We start from the raw sequence: 21,640 nt of genomic DNA on the forward strand, positions 1-21,640 counted from the left end.
CCACGGCCAAATTTGAATTGCGGGACACCCGAGCAGATGATCTGCAGTTCAAGCCGCCCATGGGCATACACAGCTGAATTAAAGCGTGCGGATTTGTTTTGCGGACCTCTTGGTCCAGAAAAGAAATCTCAGCATGCTCCATTTTACTGCGGCTCCTGCACGGACGTCTGTCAATAAAGCCAATGGCAGCTGTCCGGTTTGTGGACGGGCTGCGGATTCTGCGGGAACGCAGGCGATTAAAATAGAAATTAAAAAAAAAAAAAAAAAAAAATTACATAATCTCTGCTGTGCATGTGCACCGGCCAGCGCTTCCACACACCTACAATGAAGACCCAGGCAGGTAAGCACTGTCCTTGGCCATGGGCAGGGTCGAATTTCGCTGCGGGCTCCCGCATGCAGAATCTGACCCGCCCGTGGACATGAGGCCTAAAAGTGAATTTGGAGAACAAACAAAAAATATACTCCTATAAATTAAAACGCTCAAATTTACTCACCTCATAAATCTGAGACATACGTTCTAAAAACTCACGAAAGAAAGGCCTTAACCGCACATAAACCTACAAAAAAGGTGAAGAATTGTACATAAGCCAAAAATAGAATAAATTAAAAAGACTACTATAAAGCTATTAATGAATACAGGTACCCACAGCCATCACAGTCAAACTGCAGATTAGCGCAATTGGCTGTCATAAGCTTTATTTTCTCCTGGGCAAATACGGATCAATATTTGCCCAATAGAAAATCTCACCAATGAATGCAAAACAGACAACAAGTAGTGCATGTTACATTTTTAAGACACAGCTGATTTTCATTTGCTCCTTGTTATGGTATCCAAAACATGGTCAAAATACAGTAAAAAAGAAAAAACAAAACACTCATCTGAAAGCAGCCTTAGGCCGCCTGCAGACGAGCGGGTCGGATCCGGCAGCGAGAAATCTCGCCGCGCGATCCGACCCCAGAGCCTGCAGGGGCGAGCGCGTACTCACCCGCGCCTGGCGGCCCCGGCTCTTTGATGTGCCGGCTGCCGCGCAGCCGGCGCATGCGCAGACCGGAGCCGGCGGCCAGGTGAGTGCGTGCTCCGCACAAAATTAGAACATGCCGCGGTTTGTTTGCCGCGCGAGATTTCGCGCGGCCAAACCGCGGCCGTCTGCATAGGAGTGCGTATTGTAATGCACTCCTATGCAGACTTTCAGCGGCGGAAATCCCGCGGCGGGATTTCCGCTCGTCTGCAGGCGGCCTTACCGTGCAATTCCTGAGCACATTTTCTCCATACAGTGGAGAGTGTTAAAAATATACTTTTCTACCCGTGAATTCTGCAGATTTTCCACTAGCAAAATCCACAGCACATCTGCCCCATGTGAACATAGCCATATGCAACATGACTGTTAATACTATATATATGATCCTAATGAATTTTAAAAGGCTACATTATAGTAGTCACAGTCCAAAACATTTTAAAACTATTGTAGAAGCTTTAAAATCTCAAAAAGCACAGACTGATCCCCACCTGGTATATGACATCTTGGAACAGCACTGGAAATGTCAGGGCAGCATCTTCCAGCTCATTGAGGCTGCAGTGAACAAGAGTCTCATCCTGTAATGGAAAAAAAAAAATAACAGTTCCGCCAAACACCAAAATATATAGCGGCGCTGTGGGAAGTCCATGAAACCTAACACCTTACCAAGTCCAAGACAAGAGAGAACTCTGGTGTACTCCGGGTCTTTAAGGGGAGAGCTGGCTTCCTGTTGAGTTGCTCTTCAGTCAGAGGTGGGACATGTTTAATGAAATAGTATCTACAGTAGAGAAAGCAGCCATTAGCTCATGCTATGCAATCACTTCCCATATGGACTAAAAGGCATCATTCTGCAGATTTTGACAAGCCAAGGAGCAATCCTACTTACAGGCATTTTAAGAGACTGCAGTTCACAGCACTTCGCTTATAACAGTACAAAATGACACTTAAAATCTTATTACTAAGCCAAAACTGGCTGCCTAGCAACAAACGACTAAGTGAAGATAGTAACCCATATAAGATCTGTACATAGCATCACTACCCTACCACCAATATTTTAGGGAGCAAACTATATATTCTAATTATATATATACATATATATATATATATATATATATATATATATATATATATATATATATATATATATATATATATATATATATATATATATATATATACACACACACATATATATATATATATATACACACACACACATACATACATATACACAATTATATATTATAAATGTGGCCCTCCTTCATGAGCACACAATTCTTTCAGCGTTGCCTCTTTGGTTGCCTCCCGCTGCCAACGCTGGCCAGAAGTTAGGTGACCACTGCAGCCAATCAGAGGCCACAGTATCACCTACTATCCTACTGGTATCAGCGCTCAACATTCCGTCCGCTATGATGCCAGGAGTTAGGAACGCATCGCAGCCACCTATAATTGCCTGCAACGATCACATAATTTCCAGCCAGCGCTGGCATGAGGAGATTCACCTAAGCTGCTTCCCGAGGGGAGAGGAAAGGAAAGTATTAATTCTTCTGTTATCTTAAAGGGGTTGTCCCGCGATAGCAAGTGGGGGTTAAGCACTTTTGTTATACACTTAGATTAGACGCGCTTGCACAGTCTGCCCTCTTCTGTCCGGCTCCAACGTGCTCGCGCCGCAGAGGCCCCTTCAGCGCAAGCGCGTCCAATCCAGGGAGAAGGCGGCTTTGGTCGGCGCCATGGAGACGGGGACGCCAGCACCGGAGGGGGTAAGTGTATAACTTCTGTATGGCCAATATTTAATGCACGATGTATATTATAAAGTGCATTAATATGGCCATACAGAAGTGCTTAACCCCACTTGCTATTGCGGGACAACCCCTTTAAAGCATGCCCGGCCATTTAAAAAAAGTTTAATACTCTGAAAACCTCATTAAGCACATACTGATGACTTGTATAACATCAGGCTTATCATGGAACAACTCCCAGAAGAGAATAAACTATTGGTAATACTGAGTCTAAATAAGGAGGAGGAGCAGTGATAGCAGTTACCCCTAACGAAGGACGACGAATCTACCGCACAGTGTAGGAGGCCGTTTGCAACATCTTACTCTCCGTAACAGGTAGCGACATCACCCAGTGACTGTCGGACAATTTGATTTTAACAATGGACAGACTATTAGTCGGAGCCATAACCTCAGGGGACAGTCTGGCATGCTGTAAAATGACTTTCCAAGCCACCTAGAGCTAGTATTGGAAGTTTATTCACACACAGAGGTACATGTGGTATACATGATAAGCGGAATGCAAGGATTTTTGGATATATGGATGAACAACATTTAATATAAGATTTGTATCCAATTATTCCAGATGTGACATTGATTATTCAGCACAGTTTGTGTACCTTTCATATTGGTTATCACATTGGGTGTTCTACAGATTGCTACTATGTGTCTTTGCTTTATTTGGCCGCCTGGCATTATACCAGTGCATATACCTGTAAGGGTGTATTTCAACAGCCGGGTCGGATTTCAACTGCGAGATTTTGGCAACGGGATGCGACCCGTGCCCCTGCATCGACCTCTCGCTTACCCATCCGGCGTCTTCTCTCTGCCCTGCGCCGGCTGGCGCAGACCCAGCACATCAGCGATGACGCGGCAGTGCGAGCCTCAGCGATTTTGTTACTGCGCGAGTTTACACGTGGTCAAATTGCAGCTGTCTGCATAGGATTGGATAAACTAAAGCAATCCTATGGCAGCGTGCAACGGCGGAAATTCTGCGCGGAATCTCGCCACGGAATTTCCACCCGTGTGCATTCAACCTAAAGATACCATTTGAAACAAACCCTGTGCTTATCCAGCAGCATGATTTTCAATATCATCTAAACTACTCTGATGTTTCAGGAGATGGCAAATACCATTTGTAGTGTTTTAGAGTAAACGAAAAAGGATAACATGTTCAAGTCTTCACACGGTCTAGTATGGAGCATAAAACATAAAATAGGTGGGACCGGGAAAAGAAAAAAAAAACCTGCAACTCACGGATCAAACACCTCCCAGTCTTCTTCATATGCCGCTTCAGCATGTGCAGAGGAGTAACCACTGTCTGGGGACACTGGGGCTAAGAAAAAAAATAATTTTTTTTTTTTTTACATTATCCATACATTAAAGACTACACCGTAGTTACAGATCAAGACAAGTTATATAACCAGTGGATGAGGAAACACATTGTAATTAATATGCAAGCTAGGCAATAAAAAGATGAAGTGCATCTCACTATTAGAACATTACAGACTGCAGTAAGATGAAGCAATCTACTTTTATAGGACACACTTCAATAACATAAGGCCTCTAACCTGTTAATGTTGGGATTTCCCGCTCAGGAGCTTCCTCACTGGCCTCTAACCAGCTATTGGCTGCTGAACGGACAGGGGTCCCCTGACTGGGGTAGGATGTTCCATTAGTGGATGTGGTGGTGCTGGTACTGATCTCATCCACCTGCTCTATTTCCAATTGTTTCACTATCTCCTCAGCTTCCACTGCTTGTCCTGGAGAGTCTGATCCAGACGTGCCTGAAAAATAGATGGCTTTATTGCAGATTTCAAACAAAGGTCAGATGCAATGTACAGTAAATAAAATACAAAGTCAAATACAGTAAAAAAAATTTACATAAAACTCACCATTTTTATTTGCTGGTGAGAAAAAGTTGAAGACCGGAGAGAAAATGGTCCCCAGCAGGGTGGTCCTGGGTGGGCTGGTTGCAACAGTTGCATCCTCCAGCTTTCCATTTTGTTTCAGATGTTGAGGGGTCACCTCGTAACTTGCAGCTTCTACCAGAAGATACAACGAAAATGTTAGTGTAAGAAAAGACTGTGGAAAGAATGCAAGAACGATCAACATGATGCGTAGAAATATTACAGAAGTCTGCTGGGCAGCAAAGTCAAAATCCGCGCCAAAGTGCGCAGATTTTTTCCACTAAGAAAAATCTGCACCAAATCCGCTATGTGCAAGAGGTTCAACAGGGTGTATTTAACCCCTTGAGGACCAGCTGCTTCGATTTTTCATCCCCAGTTTCAGAAAGCATAATTTTTTTTACGTTTCCGCTAACAAAGCCGTATGAAGGCTTGCTTTTTGCAGGATGCGCTGTATTTTTTATAATGGTACCATTTAAGGTATTGAAAAGCTAACATTTTTAAGTGGCGTGAAATTTAAAAAAAAAAATGTAATTCCATTTTTTCTTTTGCGATAATACATTAGTTTTTATTATGTTTCACTACTTGAAAAAATTTTGGGGATTGGAAATTGCTAACAAAAAAAAGGTGTTATATTTTTACTCTTTCTGCAACAGAACCGCGCGAGCATCTGTTTTGTGGCACAAGCTGCAGTTTTTATTATTTAATATTTTCATATTAAACTTATTTTTACATCCCTAGCTACAGGGGATTTGAACTTCATTTGATTGCTTGTACAATATGCTGTAATACAGTGTTGCAGCATATTACATCTTTATCGGTGGCCTATTAAGCCCTGCCACATATCTCCAGCCAGTTGCTTAGATGCTGTGATCAGCACTGACCATGGCATTTAGGGTAAATTCACACGAGCGTGTTTACGTGCATACAATTGTGCGCACAGAAACACGTGCCTATTAGAACCATTAGTTCCCATGTCCATGTTTTACAGGTGTGCAAACGCACATACCTGCAATACATACGACATGTGTGCACCATAGGTCCCTGCTGAGCTTTAATATTCCCCAGCGGGAGTCCTGGTCACTGAACACTGACAGCACTGTCACAGTGTTCAGTGACAAGGGGACTCCCTGCGGGAAGTAAAGAATCCCCTGCCACAGCTGTGGCAGAGGATCGCAATATTCTCCCATTGCTTTCAATGGGACTGGCAGTTCTGCAGTCCCATTGAAAGCAATGGGCTATCGGCAAGCCCTGCAGGGATTTTCGGGGAAGGGATTTAAATATAAGCCCTTCCCTGAAAACCATCCCTAAAAAAATTGAAAAAATGAATTATACTCACCTCTCCTCAGAGAGGGGCTCAGACGCGTCTAGCCTGCCTTCTCCCTGCACTGCTCTGAAGCTCTTTCTGCAGGCAGGTATTTAAAATCCCCACCTGCTCAAAGGGCTGTATCTGAGCACTCAGCCAATCACAGGCAGCTCTCAGCCATTCATTGAATGACAGCTGAGTGCTGCCTGTGATTGGTCACAGCACTCAGCCAATCACATGTAGCAAGCATTCAATGAATGGCCAAGCATTGCCTGTGACTGGCTGAGTGTTGTGACCAATCACAGGCAGCACTCAGCTTTTATTTATTGAGTGCTCAGCCAATCAGATACAGCTCTTTCAGCAGGAGGGGATTTTAAATCCCTGACTGCTGAAAGAGCTTCAGAGCAGTGCAGGGAAAAGACAGGGTAGACGCGCCTGAGCCCGGGAGCTGAGGAGGGGAGAGTATAATTTTTTTAAATTATTTTTAAACACATTCTAGGGATTATTTTCAGGGAAGGGCTTATATTTAAAGCCCTTCCCCGAAAATCACTACAGGGGTTGCCGGCAGCCCATTACTCTCAATGGGGCCACTGGCAACAGCGCGGCTCCATTGAAGGCAATGGGCACGAACCTGTATTCACTTACGTGGGTGCGCAGTTTTGTGCGCACCTATGTATGGCACACACTCGTGTCAATGCACCTATAAGCACTTAAACCACTTTGATCAGTGCCAGCTTCTTCTGCAGGCATTGCCTGTCAGCAACAGCCGTCAGATATGAAACAAGCTCGGCTCCTGTACCCGCTTCATACCTTCTTCTCTAGCGACCCATAAAGGATATATATATATAGGTCATAACTCATAAAGGGGTTAAACTACTAAGTAACCAGCCTCCTTTTATATAGTCCTATCCTGAGATCTGTCAGAAAGTGCTCCTCAATAACCAAAAGAAAATGTAAGAAATCTCTTAAGAGTAGCCATATACAATAGAGCTAGACTGGCCAAACCAGACAACTGTAGTGGGACCACGGACAATCATCTAATCAATCTGCGAGCCTACAGATGCTAGAGGAAATAAGAATTGAGCAGTTGGATTTTACCTGGCTGTCTAGTTTTCAAGAGATAAGCCACTGCCACAAGTGTCCGGCAGCAACTTTCTCCCCTCTCTGCATTCACTGCACATGCATGCTCAGCCTAGTCAAGCATGCATGTGCATGGGAGGAGGAGGGAGTATATTACATTATTCTGTAAACATGCCTGTTAAAGAATTGAGAAATTTGCCTTGTATTTTTACCTCCATTAACTTGACTTTTCCGCCGGACACGTGCAATGGGCTTGGTTGGTTTGTCACCAGTACGCGGAGTTGAGGTGATGAGGTTGTTATCGAGGTCACGTTCCACCCTACTCCTCTTCGCAGGGTTCTCTCGATCCTCCTAGTGATAAGAATTAAAAAGGAAAAAGAAAAAAAAAAAAAAGGCATCTTGTAAGTTCTTATTAGTGTATCAATATTGAAAGGCGATTCGCTATTAAAGACTTGTAGTACATCAGCTAGATCCAAGCTACCGTTTCTGTGCTATACACAAGTATTATTATTACACTACCCCCTCAGATAGCATCTTATCTCAATCAACAAACATGAGGCCCATGTGTATGCGCCTCATAGACTTACCTTTGTTGTGCTGCCTTTGATGAAATTTTTGATGGTGGACAGCAGACCAGTGTCTGGTTTTGACAACTTTTCTGCAATAGGAGAGCTCTCCTCCTCCTCCTCTTCTTCTGAGTGCTTCCTCTTAGTACGTGCAGTGCGCCCGGCAGGCCCGTGACTGCTGCGCGGAGACCCCTTCCGCGTCCTTAGCCTCATCTTTACGAGCGCCACATAAAAGCTAAAAAAGAAAAAAAAAATAGTTTTTAAACAAGTATAAGGCTGTATTCTGTATATTCTGGTACATAATCTTGCAAAATGAGAAAATTGGACAGAGTCAAAAAAGCAGGTGCAGTACATTTAGCCAGGCTGCCACCCAAAGGAAGTACTGACTACAGCTAACGTGGCTCTTCTTACAGTGGAGCAATTTTTCAAAAAAAAACCTGTTGCAGTTTTAAATGGCAACTAGATTTTTCTTTGTTTTCTAATTTCAACTGCAAAATAACACTTAGAATATGACAGGTTTCCATGGACACCACCACTGTCTGATCACATCAATTCTTAACTTTACTCCTGCCCCAATCAATGCACTCAACCTTTTATCTGCAACTTTTATTTATATTGTCCTCAAAACTTTCTCCGACATTTCTAGTGGAGGTTTTTGGGAAAACTGCATGACGATCAGTATGATCAATTCCTTTGCAGTTCCTCAACCATGACTAGCAAATCTGTCTAGTTATGCAGTTTTATTGAAGTCAGCCATGTACTTCTATTTAATTAAAATGACCTTCCTATACTGGGACCAGAGGGACTATTCTACCGGCAGTAGTAGTTTTCAGCCAGCATGTTGATCCGCCAGCTACAGGTCCCATTTTCAGCTGTCCAACATGGCTAATGCAATCTTCAGGCTACGTAACCCCCACAGTGCATTGATAGTGTTAGACTATTAATACACTATACCTGCACACTGATTGGCCAAAGTAGCTTGCGTGATCAGTAGGTAGGTAGAAAATGGTGGTGGCCATCTTGGACGGCCAGAAACAGGACCCGGGAATGGTGGATGGAAGGGGGGGGGGGGGATAGAGGAGGAAAAAAACTGCAGCTAGTAACATTGGGCCCTGCAGTCCAAGAATTTTGTCTCAAGACCAGAGGTTTACTTTAAAAAGATTTCCAACCAAGGTGGTCAGGAAAGTTAGACGACATCCTCCGTTACCTAATTTTACAAGAAAGGAACGCAAGAAACATCTGAGCAGAATTTATAACGAGTTACAATCAAGTGATTTTTTTTCTTTTTATGGGTGAAAATACTCCAAGGTTTTTCCAGTTTATATAGTGCCCACATATTCCGCAGCGCTGTACAGATGGTCATACTCACATTAGGCCCTGTCCCCATGGGGGCTCACAATCTATATTAAGCTACGTATTGCTATGTTTTTGGAGCATGGAAGGAAACTGGAGTAACCGGAGGCTACCCACACAAACATGGAGAGAACAGAAACGCCATTAAGATTTTGCCTTTGGCCAGATCAGAAGCCATCACCACAGCGCTGCAGGGCAACAGTGCTAATCATACATTTACTTTTTAATGAGCAATCAATGGTGAAAAACACAAACACTCACCTGCATCTGCTGTTCTCCCCGAGGGTCTGTTTACATGCTGCAGTCAGTGACGTCCCATATGCAGATTGCCCAATGCAGCCAATCACGGCGCACTGCTGAGGCTTCCAACCGGTAGCAGTCAACCTGACTATAGCATGTACAGCCGACAGGTAGATTAGCGAGGGTCCCAGACGGCGAGTGGATGTCCTGATATTTTTCACCACTGGCTTCGGTTTAAAATATAACTTAGAAAACCCCGTTAAAATGCCAAGTTTGCCTTCACAAACAAGTCATTAACCCCTTGATGCTACAGGACATACAGGGTTCAGGGTTTTAATTGAATGAGATCGCCGGGTGATCTCGCTCCATACATCGCAGCTGCCGGCTGTTTCTTACAGCAGACACCCGCCCGCAACAGCTCTGATAAGCTGCACTGCTCATCAGAGCTGTTAACTGTTTAAATGCCACAGTCAATTTTGACAGCAGCATTTAAATGCCTCGACCGATGTTTGGTGGTCCAGTACGCCCCCGTGCAGGTGTCATGGCCGCCAGGGGCCTTCTGAAATCGGGATGGAGGGGAGCTGCTACCGTTAAAAATTTCCTTCTTTATTGAATAAAATAAAGCATACAGCTCACAAGTGCACGCTGAACGCGTTTCGGCAAAAGCTGTTGACAAAGGCTTTTGCCGAAACGCGTTCAGCGTACACTTGTGAGCTGTATGCTTTATTTTATTCAATAAAGAAGGAAATTTTTAACGGTAGCAGCTCCCCTCCATCTCTATTTTCTGCTCATATGGAATCTGGCCGTTTGCCGTCGGCTACTTGAGGATGGAGCTCCTGTTGGATCCCAGATCTTCCTGCAACATTGAAAGTTACTGCTGGTGAGGTGAGCCCACATCTTTCTTTTTTGGCCTTCTGAAATCCCCTAGGGCTGTCACAGCAGAATACCTATCAAGCCGTGCCTATGACATGGCTTGATAAAGTGCCTGCCAGATCACATTACATTATACTGCAGGAGCGATCAAACCTTCGCAAGTTCTTGTCCCCTCTGGGAACTAAAATAAAAAGTAAGAATAATTTTAAAAAAAGTTTTACTAATTATTAAACAAAACTAATTAAAGAAAGAAAAAAAAACCTCTTGCCATATGTATAATCAAATAATCTAAATAAAACAAAAATACATATTTCACATTACTGCGTCCGCAAAAATTTTAACTGTCAAAGAAATGTATTATTTACCCCGCACTGTGAACGTCGCCAGAAAACAAAAATAAAAAACGCCGGAATTATGGTTTTTTTTGGTCATTTGGTCTCCAAGAAAACAAAACGTAATAAAAAGCGATCAAAAAGTCGTATGCACCAGCGGAAACACCACAAAAAGAGAGCCCTCGCACATCTACATCAACAGAAAAAAAAATATTACAATCAGAAGATGGCGAGAGAAAATTAAAAATTAAATAGCTTTGAAAAAAAAAGCAAAAGTACTACAAAAAAGTTATTTAAGTTTGGTATTGCAGTTATCGTACTGACCCATAGAATAAAGTTATCAGGTCATTTTTGTTGCAGTGTGTACACCGTAGAAATAAGAGGCTCTCAAAGATGGCGGAATGTCATTTATTTTCCATTTCATTACACTTAGTACATTATATGGCACATTAAAAAAATACAACTCGTCCCGCAAAAAAAAAAAAGCCCCCAGACAGCGACAGCCACTGATAAATAAAAGTTAGGTTTTTTTTGTTTTTTTTTTAAGGTAGGGGGGGTATGTAGGTATGTGCTAGTATACATTTGGTACGTCACACATAAATAGAGGACAGATTGAAGGGGGTATGACTGAAGGATCAGACTACACAGAATTTATTTGCCGTCTGTTACCGTGGAGATGCATAAGTCTGCATAGCAGCTGTAGAAACAAAACAGAAGAAAAAAAGTTGCTTTTTTCATTTTTGTTTTCAATTGTTTCAATAAATCTATGTGTGCATGGTGCATGAGATTGGCAATGCATTAGATATTAGGGAACAAAGCTGCAGTGATACCAGAATAAAGCCCCCTTTACACGCCGACGTTCCCGACTGCCATCCCAGCTAGGATTACCCTGTGTTTTCACACAAGAGGATCACTGCATGCAGCGGTGAACCAAAAATTTTATGGTCTGCCCGAAAAATCCAATCAACGATTTATCTTGGTATTTCACTATTGTGCAAACCACTTGATCTAATGAGCAATTTACATGGTAATCAACCCGTGTAAAAGGGGCTTAAGGCAGCCTGGGAAATCACACAAGTGAAAAACAACCAACTAAGGCCGCCTTCAGACGGGCGGGTCGGATCCGGCGGCGAGGATCCTCGCCGCGAGACCCGACCCGAGCGCCTGCAGGGATGAGCGCGTACTCACCTGCGCCTGGCGGCCCCGGCTCTTTCATGTGTTGGCAGTTGATGCATGTGCAGACCGGAGCCGGCGGCCGGGTGAGTGACGCTTCTGTGTTGGGGTAGCCAATTCAACTTTAAGCCCTTAAGGACCAAGCACGGTAAATTTACAGCGCTTGGACTTTAGCTTTAATGCCGGCCGATTGCAAAAATATGGCGTGTGACTAAAGCCTCTGCTCCTGTAATCAAGTAGGACGGGTCGGGTCTTCGGCTATCAGACACAGCTGAGGACTCAGAAGGGAGAGGCAGTTTTTAACTGCTTCTGCCTTCTGCTTCCTAGGCTACATAGCGCGCAATGAGTGCTATGTACTAAAGAGGGAAAGCAGAATTGTTACTTCCACTATGCAACCCAGTGATCAGAGCTGCCGGGTCCTAGCAGACACTGATCAGTAGGGTCTCCTGTGCATTAGGGCCCTTTTCCACTGGCAAGGAAAGAACACGTTTTTGTGCGACACGAGAATGAGTGAAAACGCATGATTATGAAACCCACGAGTTTCATTCTCATTTGCTATGTTTTCACTCCACTGATATTGCCCATTGTTGTTAATTGAAAACATAGGCAGAAGATAACGCTGTGACAGCTGTGGCAGGGGATTCCTTCATCCCTGCGTGGAGTCCCCTCATCACTGAACACCGCAGTGGCAGATGATCACGATCTTCTCCCATTGCTGTCAATGGGGACGGCGCTGCTGTCACCCTACTGAAAGCAATGGAATGTAGGGAACCCCCGCAGGGAGGCGAGGCTGTTTTCACATTTAAACGCCTCGCATCCAGGGGTTTCCCATGGTTTGCAAAAGAGATATCGGGCCATGAATCACGGCCCGATATCGCTCTCGCCAGTGTGCAGGAGGCCTTACTTGTATGCTGCATTTCTCTCACAACTGGTACTCTATGGAAAGCTTGCATGCAACCCCGGTCTTATAGGCAATTCGACAGACGCCTTTAATAAAAAGCATGTATAAAGATGTCCATATTTATGTGCTTCAGGGGATGCAAAATCCTCTATAACCCTTTCTGCTTCAGCCATTTTTCATGTTTTTCTTTAATCCCAACTTTCAAAAGAACCATAAGTCTTCATTTTTCCATTGCCATAGCCACGGGGCTTCTTCACAGGATGAGATATATTCTTCAAAAGGTGTCATATAATGTACTGTATAATGTATTGGAACACTTGCTGGTAAAACACACAACGGCCATTCTTCTCTTGGGGGTGGTTGTCTTTACAGCGTCTACAGTAAACATGACACGCTAACTTTATTCTGTGCCACTACAATTACAGCGATGCCGAATCTATGTTTTTTTATAATGTTGTATTATTGGGGGGGGGGGGGGGGAATTCTGGTAAAACCCCTTTAGGACTTTTTGATATCTTTTTAGTCACATTTTTGTAGAAGCCAGGATGACCAATGTACAACCCTAACATGGCAGCATTGTGTAAATTTTTTTTAAGGACATTTTTCATGTGGGATAAATAATGAGAGATTGTAATAAATCAGATTACGGATGCAATGATAGCAATTGTGTGACAACTTAAAGGGATTATCCAGGATTTAAAGGGGTTGTCTCGGGAAAGCAAGTGGGGTTAAGCACTTCTGTATGGCCATATTAATGCACTTTGTAATATACATCGTGCATTAAATATGAGCCATACAGACGTTATTCACTTACCTTCCCTGCGCTGGCGTCCCCGTCTCCATGGCTCCGTCTAACTTCAGCGTCTAATCGCCCGATTAGACGCGCTTGCGCAGAAGGGTCTTCTGCCTTCGGCTCGGTCTGGCTCCGCCCCCTTTTACGCGTCATTGCGTAGCTCCGCCCCGTCTGCCGATTCCATCCAATCAGGAGGCTGATACTCAGATACTCGAGCGAGATTAACAGCATCTTCACTTTTTACACCCGAGCACGATCCTGTGTGCGCTCAGAAAGCTATATCTATTTTTTTTTATGGTGGTTGTCCTGAGTACTACAGGCTTATCCCAATCAAGTCCCATCAGTTACGGAAATGATGTAACATGGGGAGCTTGGCTATTCCCATCCTCCCAACCACATTCTTGGTGGTTGGAGGTGGTGGGGACAGAAGATAGATAAGTGCAGGTCCCAGATGTGGCAACTACACCTATAAGGCAGGCTCACATGAACGTCATTTCACAGGGTAATATGCGGTGAAGGGGGTCAATGAAAGTATGGATTTTAACTGACCCCCTCACATTAGTGGTTTTTATTTGCGCAGAGTAAAAGTGTAAACGCAGCATGTTCTATTTTACCATGTATTACATATTATAGTGCCCTATTGTTCTCTACGGGCGCGTAATAAATGCTGTACATACACAATTACATTGCATTTGTGCGACGTTTATAGGCAACGCCAATAAGAGAAATTGAAATCTAGAAAACGAGAACCCCCCACTCAAAAAAAAAAACCCCAAACAAAAAAAACTACGAAACACGTCAGACTGCCATGCGTTGTCCAAAATTGCTACCCTACACAGCGAATGTCTGGCTTCATAGCGGTAAAACGCAGACAGTTGGAATACAGGGTGCACCCCTCCTCCTCTCAGTCCAGTCATTAAACTGCTGCTATCAACACAGATAGCCACAACCAATTGGTTAAATGGCCAAGACTGGAGTTACAGCTGATACTTGATGCGTAGGGAGCGGACTCTGCTCCTGACTTCACCCCATGGGCACCCAACGTCTGCTGTTCATGTATGGCAAATGCTGGCAGGAATAACTAAACACAAGAAGAAAGTTCCTGGTGTGGGACTGCTGGGAGGGCAATAATCAGAGCTGCTCACCTGTCATTAACACAGCGCTGGAATTTCTGGCAGCCGCCTGTTCCTCTCCGGGGAGGAAAACAAGTATGTAGTAAACCAGACATATCAGGAGCACACATCCCGCTCTACCGTCTACACAGACAATATGGTTAGGAAGTCCCCCACCAGGTCGGCCCCGGAGTTGTGGTGTTTTTTTTTTCTTTAAATATAAATATGGGAAAAAGGTTTATCGCCTTTTATCTTTTCTAACAATTTATTTTTTGTATTCCTTTTTACATCCTTATTAGTCCCCATAGGAGTCTTTTATCGCTCATACAATATAACGCAATACCAAAGTATTGCATTATACTGCGTTCTCACAGACACGTCTTGATAGGCGATCAGTCACAGCAGCCCTGTGTGACCTTCAGGGGCCTGAACTGCCCTTTTCAATCAGAGGACCGCCAAACACAGATCAAGGCATTTAAATGCCGCTGTCAGAATGGTCAGGAGCATTCAAAGGGTTACCAGCTGCCCTCAGCATGAACATTGATCGCAGCTATTGCAGGCGGGTGTCCGCTGACAGCCTCATACAAATTCTGCACGCCCAGGATGTGAAGGGGTTAACGGGAACCTGTCAGCAGTTTTATGTTTCCTGAACCACAGGTAGCATGAACCCAGAACACTTATGTATAGAGCGTCAGTGTTACTCTGACAGTAACAAGAGGGCATCCTTTATGTCTAGAGGAACAAAGGTTTTATCACCAACATAGAAGAGGGTTCTTTACTGTAACAGCAGTAAGACTGTGGAACTCTCTGTCTGAGGATGTGGTTGGAAAAAAAAACAACAACAAAAAAAGATAGAGGAGTTTAAGAGGGAACTAGATGCCTTTCTAAAGCAGAAGGATATTACAGGATATAGACATTAAATAACCAGAGGGGTGGTTGATCCAGCTCTTGCAGTCAGGTAAGAACCTTGAAACGTTGATCCAGGGATTATTCCAACTGCCATTATGGAGTCGGGAAGGAATTTTTTTCCCCAAAAGGGCTTATTAGCTTCTGCATGATTGTTTTTTTTTTTTGCCTTCCTCTGGATCAACAGGGTGGGGGGTGGGGTGGAAAGAAGCTGAACTAGATTGATATAGTCCCCCTTCAGCCTAACATACTATGTTACCTGATGCACATTGTGCATTAGTATGCATCAGTAGCCTAAGACACTACATGCTGCTCTGATTGGTCAGCACGGCTCATGTGCTCAGTACTAGTTATACAAAGCAGGTGTAGGGTCTTATACTAATGATGCACAGTGAGCACCGGGTAGTCAGTGAAGCTGGCGCGGCCATCTTTGTTCCTCCAGTTAGCTTTAACATCTACTTTGCTGCTACTGACAACACTGGATTTTCTGCACGCAATTCCACATTGTAAGACCCGCTGTGCTTACTCCCCAGGTGGCCTTAGGATTAGTAACGCTGCCTTACTATTTTTCTTATAATTAAAGTAACTACAGTTAACCCCTTCAGGACTAGTCTATTTGGAGCCTGCAAGACAAAACATTTTTTTTCCATCTAAAGTGATGCATTTGAGGAACTCTAAGTCTTTTATTACTATGTTGGCAGAGCGGCATGAGCGCGTGCTTCCTGCAGGCAACCTTGTGAAAGAAAAAGATCCCCGCGCTCCGGAATCCAGAAAGATCAGCCGTAACCCCGTATCTTTATGGGGTTAATTTATTCATGCCACTTTACCCTCTTAAGGACCTTGGTCCTGGGCTTTAATCCTCCTCGATAGCAAATGTACGGCGCAGGATTAAAGCCTCTGCTGCTGCAATCAAACAGGAGCAGGTCGGGTCCTCGGCTGCAAATCACAACTGAGAACCCAGAGAAGGCAGAAGAGTTTTTTAACCACTTCTGCCATCTCCTTTCCCGTCTACATAGCGATCAATGAGCGCTATGTACTAAGTAGTGAAAGTGTTTCTTCCACTACGCGAGCCGGCGGTCACGTGTTCGCCGGGCCCCCCTGTTACAGCGGAGCTGCAGGGTCCTTGTAGATCCAGATCAGCTCTGCCAGCGACTATTGTCACTATAGAGGGAGGTTTTCCCTGTAACTGGGGCTCTTATGGATGCCCCAGCTACAGGGGGAAGTGTGAAATAAAAAAAAAAAACGATAATGTTAATGACCCCCCGAGGTCTTATATGACCGGGGTCATAGGTAATTAGAAAAAATAATTAAAATGTAGTTACAAAAATAAGTTAAAAAAAATTAATAAATAATTGCAGAATAAAATAAAAATCTTATATATTTACACACAATCTGTTTGTGTCGGATGCAAATTCACAGTTCTGTCCGATTGGAGTAAAATTTTGCATGAGCGTTCTGCAGCAACGGGTAATGAATACTGGTGTAATTTAAAAAAACAAAAAAAACGAAAACTCACTGACTTCCCCTGTAATTGTTGTTGCCAATAGCAGCCAATCACAATGCAGCTTTAATTCCTTACACTGCTGAGGTAAAATGAAAGCTGTGCTGTGATTGGTTGCTTGGGGCAACACAGATTTTCTTTTGGACAGCTTTCATAACAGTGCGCTGCGCGGCTCATTTTCGGGGTCACTTTGTATATTCCAGGACTGCTAGTCATAAAATCTTTTTGAAAGCCCAATTTTCAACAACCAATCCCTGCGCGGCGCACCGAGTATTTACATAAAGTAAATGAGCCGACAGCAACCAAAACTATTGCTGTAGGCGCCCCTAAGATCCCAAAGTGCACATATTATATATCAAAATGTGCGAAAAACAATGAGGAACTCCTCCCTGTACTTTATTTTAGCATAAATTTGCTAGTTAACCCCTTATGGACACGCCTATTTTGGGCATAAGGACGCAACGATTTTTGGCGGATTTTTATCTCCATCACGCAGCATGAATGACACATTTTTTGTGCGGGCCGGTACAGTTACAACGATACCAAAATTCTTTTCTGGGAAGTTGCTGCATTCAAAGTCCTATAACTTTTATTTCTCAATGGACGGAGCTCCGAGAGGGCTTATTTTTTGCTAGACGAGCTGTAGTTTTTATTGGCAGCATTTTGGGCTACATACAGCTTTTTTTGATCACTTTTATTGCATTTTTTGGGGGGAGGCAAAATGAAAAAAAAAAAAAAAATAAGCATTTTGCCTCAATTTTTTAACAATGCCAATTGAGGGGGGGGGGGGGGGGGGGGGAGCACACAAAAGAGGGGGCTTTAACTCACCCCCCCCCCTCCCACATTTTTTTTTTTTTTTTACACTTCATATCCAGACTTCTGACCCGCAATGCCTTATCGCTTGGATTAGCGATCATAGGCACTGGCAAAGCAGGACGCCTGTATCTGGCGTCCTATTGCCATGGCAACCCTTCGGGCACTCTGCGATTACAATGCGGGGGTCCAATGACATCAGAGGTAGCCCGACTCCCTCTGTGAACCCTTTCCATGGTGTGATCTACACAGATCGCCTCAAGAAAGGCGTTAACAGCGGGGGTCACTATCCCGATGCACCACCGCTGTTGCAGGGGGGAGGCTGGAAAGAGAGGGATCTCTTATATCGCGCTATCCACAGGGCCTAACTGTACGTCCTATTGTGTGAAGTACCAGGGAGCCAGGACGTACAGTTACACCCTGTGGCGGGAAGGGGTAAAACAAAAACACAGGGGAAAAAAATGACTTTTTATGTACCTTTTACCCTCAATAAAAACTTAAAAAGTCAGTTAAAAGATATAAACAAAATAGCTCTATACGTCACAGAAAAAATCATTTTGGTAGCAGAAGGAAAAAAAAAAGAAGAAGAAAAAAAAAAAGGGACAGTACAACCACCACATGGCTAAAATCCCTGGAAAGTGTCTAGCCTTTTAGGTATAAAACAGGCTGGTCCTTAAGGGGTTAATATGCATTTAATTTTTAGTTAGATTTTTATTAATTTCAAAAAAATGAAATACTTGTTAGAGAGCGAAGTTTTTATTTTATGGGTTACCAATGATACCGATCAGCATCACATGATCGCAACAGACCAATAGGCTGACGTGGGGCCCAAGTCCTTAGATGCTTTGGTTACTATTGACCTTCACATCTGTGGAAGTTAACCAAATCAACTGGATACACCTACCCCAGGCAGATTAATCAGCAGCCATATAGGAGTCGAGCCTCGGACATGCTAAACCTTTCTGTTTATACTCCCTGTATAGACCTTTATAATTAATAAGGGACAACTAGAGGTTTACTACACGAGGCAAAATTGGCCACAATTCTCCAAGGGCGTTTTTTTTTTTTTTGCCTGAGTCAATTAGGTATTTATGAGAGAATTAGCACTTGATGGACAAGGGTCTTCTTACAAAAGTCCCATTTACTGCTATGTAACCTCTGAACCATGTCAAAGTGCAAAATGTAGCGGTACCTTAAATTCAGGAATGAGAAGTGCGGGACGGTGAACCACATAACGTTCTGGTAGTAATAAGCCTGCTAAAGAAGCTCCACGAGACCGCGATGTGACTGGTTCTCATTAGTCCGAGCACTCATGCCGTCATCGTGCCACTCGTTAAAAGAAAAAAAAAATTCCAACCGACATCGCGTCACCTGCACTAGTTGGCATGCACTGCCCGCTGCTCAACAACCAAGACGCTACATCACATATAGAAGAGTGAGTATACATCATCCATCCTGTGTGTTCCCAGCGCAGCTTTACTGTGATCGTTCTGTGACATATAGAAGAGTCATTTTCTTTGCGTCGGTCTAACATTACGTACAAAACGGAAGGAAAGATGTAGAAAAAGCCTTCCCTTTTTGTTCCTGGTGGACAAAAAAAAAAACTTGTTCAGAAGATCACTTTAGAAAGTTATTGTGCCCGCTCAGGACCTCCCCTCGCCACAACACAGCCCCGTTTTAATGGGCTTTGAGCCATCCTTGTATTACATACGGAATTCACCTGAATGGCCGTCCTGTAATACCACATTTCCGTTGCAGGGGAAAAGGTCTGACCGCCCACAACTTGCCCAGAAGGCAGGTGATTTGCTGCTTGCCCCAGACAACGTAACGTTAAGGGGTTGGCCACTATACAGAGGACGGCGGAGACCTCCGCTGCTTCATCTCTGACCTCTGTGTATTTGCAGTGCTGACAGCATGCGCCTGCTCAGCTGATCGGTTGGGGTCCCAAGCGATGGACCCGCCGGGCCGAAGAAAGAAGATCCAGCCGCGACGTAGGGGAGATCCGCAGCATCCGGACGGGTGAGTAATAAGGATTTTCTGGCCTCATGTCCGCAGGAAAGGAGGGATCCGCGGCGGGATTCTGCATGGAGAATCCGTATGGGCCCGAATTTTCCCGCGGACATGAGGCCTAAACCATATAATGTAATAGAAATTTTTAAAAGTTTTTTTTAAGTGGAGTAAAATTAAAAACACAAACAGAATAACTGGCATCTTTGGGAAGTATTGTTTTTACAGCGGCAAACATGGCCTAACCTTATTCTGTACGATCCCGATGATACAAGGCCCATTTAGTTGTTTTCCTCCACCTTCTTACAACCATACCATTTTATCTCTCTGGCCATGGTGCTGTGTGAGGTCTCTTTTTGTGGGACGTCTCCTAGTTTCTATTTGTACCATTTTGGGGTGCATATGACTTTTTGATTGCTCTTTATTAATGTTTTTTTCATAGAGGCAGGATGACAAAAAAGGCCAATTTTGGCGCAGTATTTTTTCTCACAGCATTCACCATTAAAGGCATTATTTTGATAGATCAAACTTTTATGGACACGGCGATGCCGATTATGTTTTTGTTTGTTCGGATTCTTTTAATTTTAAATATGGGGAAAAGTTTAAGACTTTTCATAACCCATTATTTACAATAATAAAGAATTCACTTTTTCCCCCCCTTTTTTATTCCCCTGAGGACACTTGAAGTTGCGATTGTTTGATCGGTCCTACACCATAATATTGCATTATACTGAATTCTGAAAGATAGTCGATCAGGCACACTTTCATAGGCATCCATGGCAGCCCTGGGGGTCTTCAGAGGGCCCTGGGTTTCCATGGCATGTCGCAATCTCATCGCAAGAGGGCTGTTCTGGACCGCCAAACGGAACATTTAAAAGCCGCTGTCAGAATCGATGATGGCATTGAAACGGTAAACAGCAGCGATCAGAGCGAGTGCTGATCGCTGTAGTTGCCAGCTGTAAAAACAGCTTACAACAGCCATGTATAGAGCCGGCTCGGGCCCCAGATCCCACTCTACACAAATTCTGCACCTCGAGGACGTAGATAGATTTATTAAAGGGGTTGTCCCGCAAAATGAAGTAAAGGTAAACACTTCTGTATGGCCATATACATGCACTTTGTAATATACATGTGCAGACCAGCTGTGCGGCGCGAGAACGCTGGAGTGGCCCCTTCAACGGGACAGAAGAGACAGACTGCGCAAGCGCGTCTAATCCAGCCAGGAGAAGGATTCAGTCGGTGCCATGGAGACGGGGACGCCAACACAGGGGGGGGTAAGTATATAACTTCTGTATGGCCAATATTTAATGCACGATGTATATTACAAAGTGCATTAATATGGCCATACAGAAGTGTTTACCTTTACTTGATTTTGCGGGACAACCCCTTTAATCAGCGCGGGTCTCCCGCACGCGTGATCCGCATATAAAATTGCCCAAAGGATATCATTGACCACCCACGGTTAATTAAATAGCTGCGGTATTTTTAAGCGATTAGCGGATGGCCCGCACGGGAATTAAAACGCAACATACTCCATTTTAATGCGGATCGGCTCAATTGTCCATTAACTCAATTGATGCAAAAAAAGAAAGACAATTAAAAGTGCATCCGCAGCAGAAATCGCCGTGGGTTATATTTTTCCCGTGGATGCTGCCCTATGGGAGAATACCTGGAGGCTTCATTCACAATGCTTCTGCTAAATAATTGAACACAAATATCTTTAAAGTGATTGTCCCATGACACATGCGCACTACCACTCCATTCACGGTCTATGGCAGCGACTGAGCCAGCCGACAGCTGCAGTTATCTCCATCAATCCCATTGGCAGTGACATTCCAGTGGAGGGCTCAGGGCTCTTGTCCTCATGATCGCTGGGGTCCCAGTGGAAAGACCACCAGGGATCACAGTAGTAGTATTAAATGACACCCATTCAAATAGATTGGTGACCATAAAACAAGTGGTCGCACCAAGTCCCTGGTAAGTGCA

At 44.0% G+C, this 21,640-nt stretch overlaps 1 protein-coding gene across 1 annotated transcript in view; it reads right to left on the reverse strand.

Annotated features, from left to right (window-relative positions):
• CTDSPL2 (CTD small phosphatase like 2) overlaps window positions 1-21,640 on the reverse strand; it is a 38,714-nt gene that overhangs the window by 9,760 nt on the left and 7,314 nt on the right. Inside the window, exons 2-9 of the mRNA XM_066592977.1 lie at window positions 7,672-7,885; window positions 7,297-7,435; window positions 4,687-4,836; window positions 4,363-4,578; window positions 4,049-4,127; window positions 1,683-1,794; window positions 1,508-1,594; window positions 495-557 (exon numbers count right to left, since the gene is read on the reverse strand). Of these exons, the coding sequence (XP_066449074.1) occupies window positions 495-557; window positions 1,508-1,594; window positions 1,683-1,794; window positions 4,049-4,127; window positions 4,363-4,578; window positions 4,687-4,836; window positions 7,297-7,435; window positions 7,672-7,863 (1,038 nt within the window). The 5' untranslated portion in view covers window positions 7,864-7,885. The remainder of the gene's footprint in view (window positions 1-494; window positions 558-1,507; window positions 1,595-1,682; window positions 1,795-4,048; window positions 4,128-4,362; window positions 4,579-4,686; window positions 4,837-7,296; window positions 7,436-7,671; window positions 7,886-21,640) is intronic.

Source organism: Eleutherodactylus coqui, chromosome 2 (genome assembly GCF_035609145.1).
Source record: "Eleutherodactylus coqui strain aEleCoq1 chromosome 2, aEleCoq1.hap1, whole genome shotgun sequence".
NCBI classification, from domain to species: domain Eukaryota; kingdom Metazoa; phylum Chordata; class Amphibia; order Anura; family Eleutherodactylidae; genus Eleutherodactylus; species Eleutherodactylus coqui.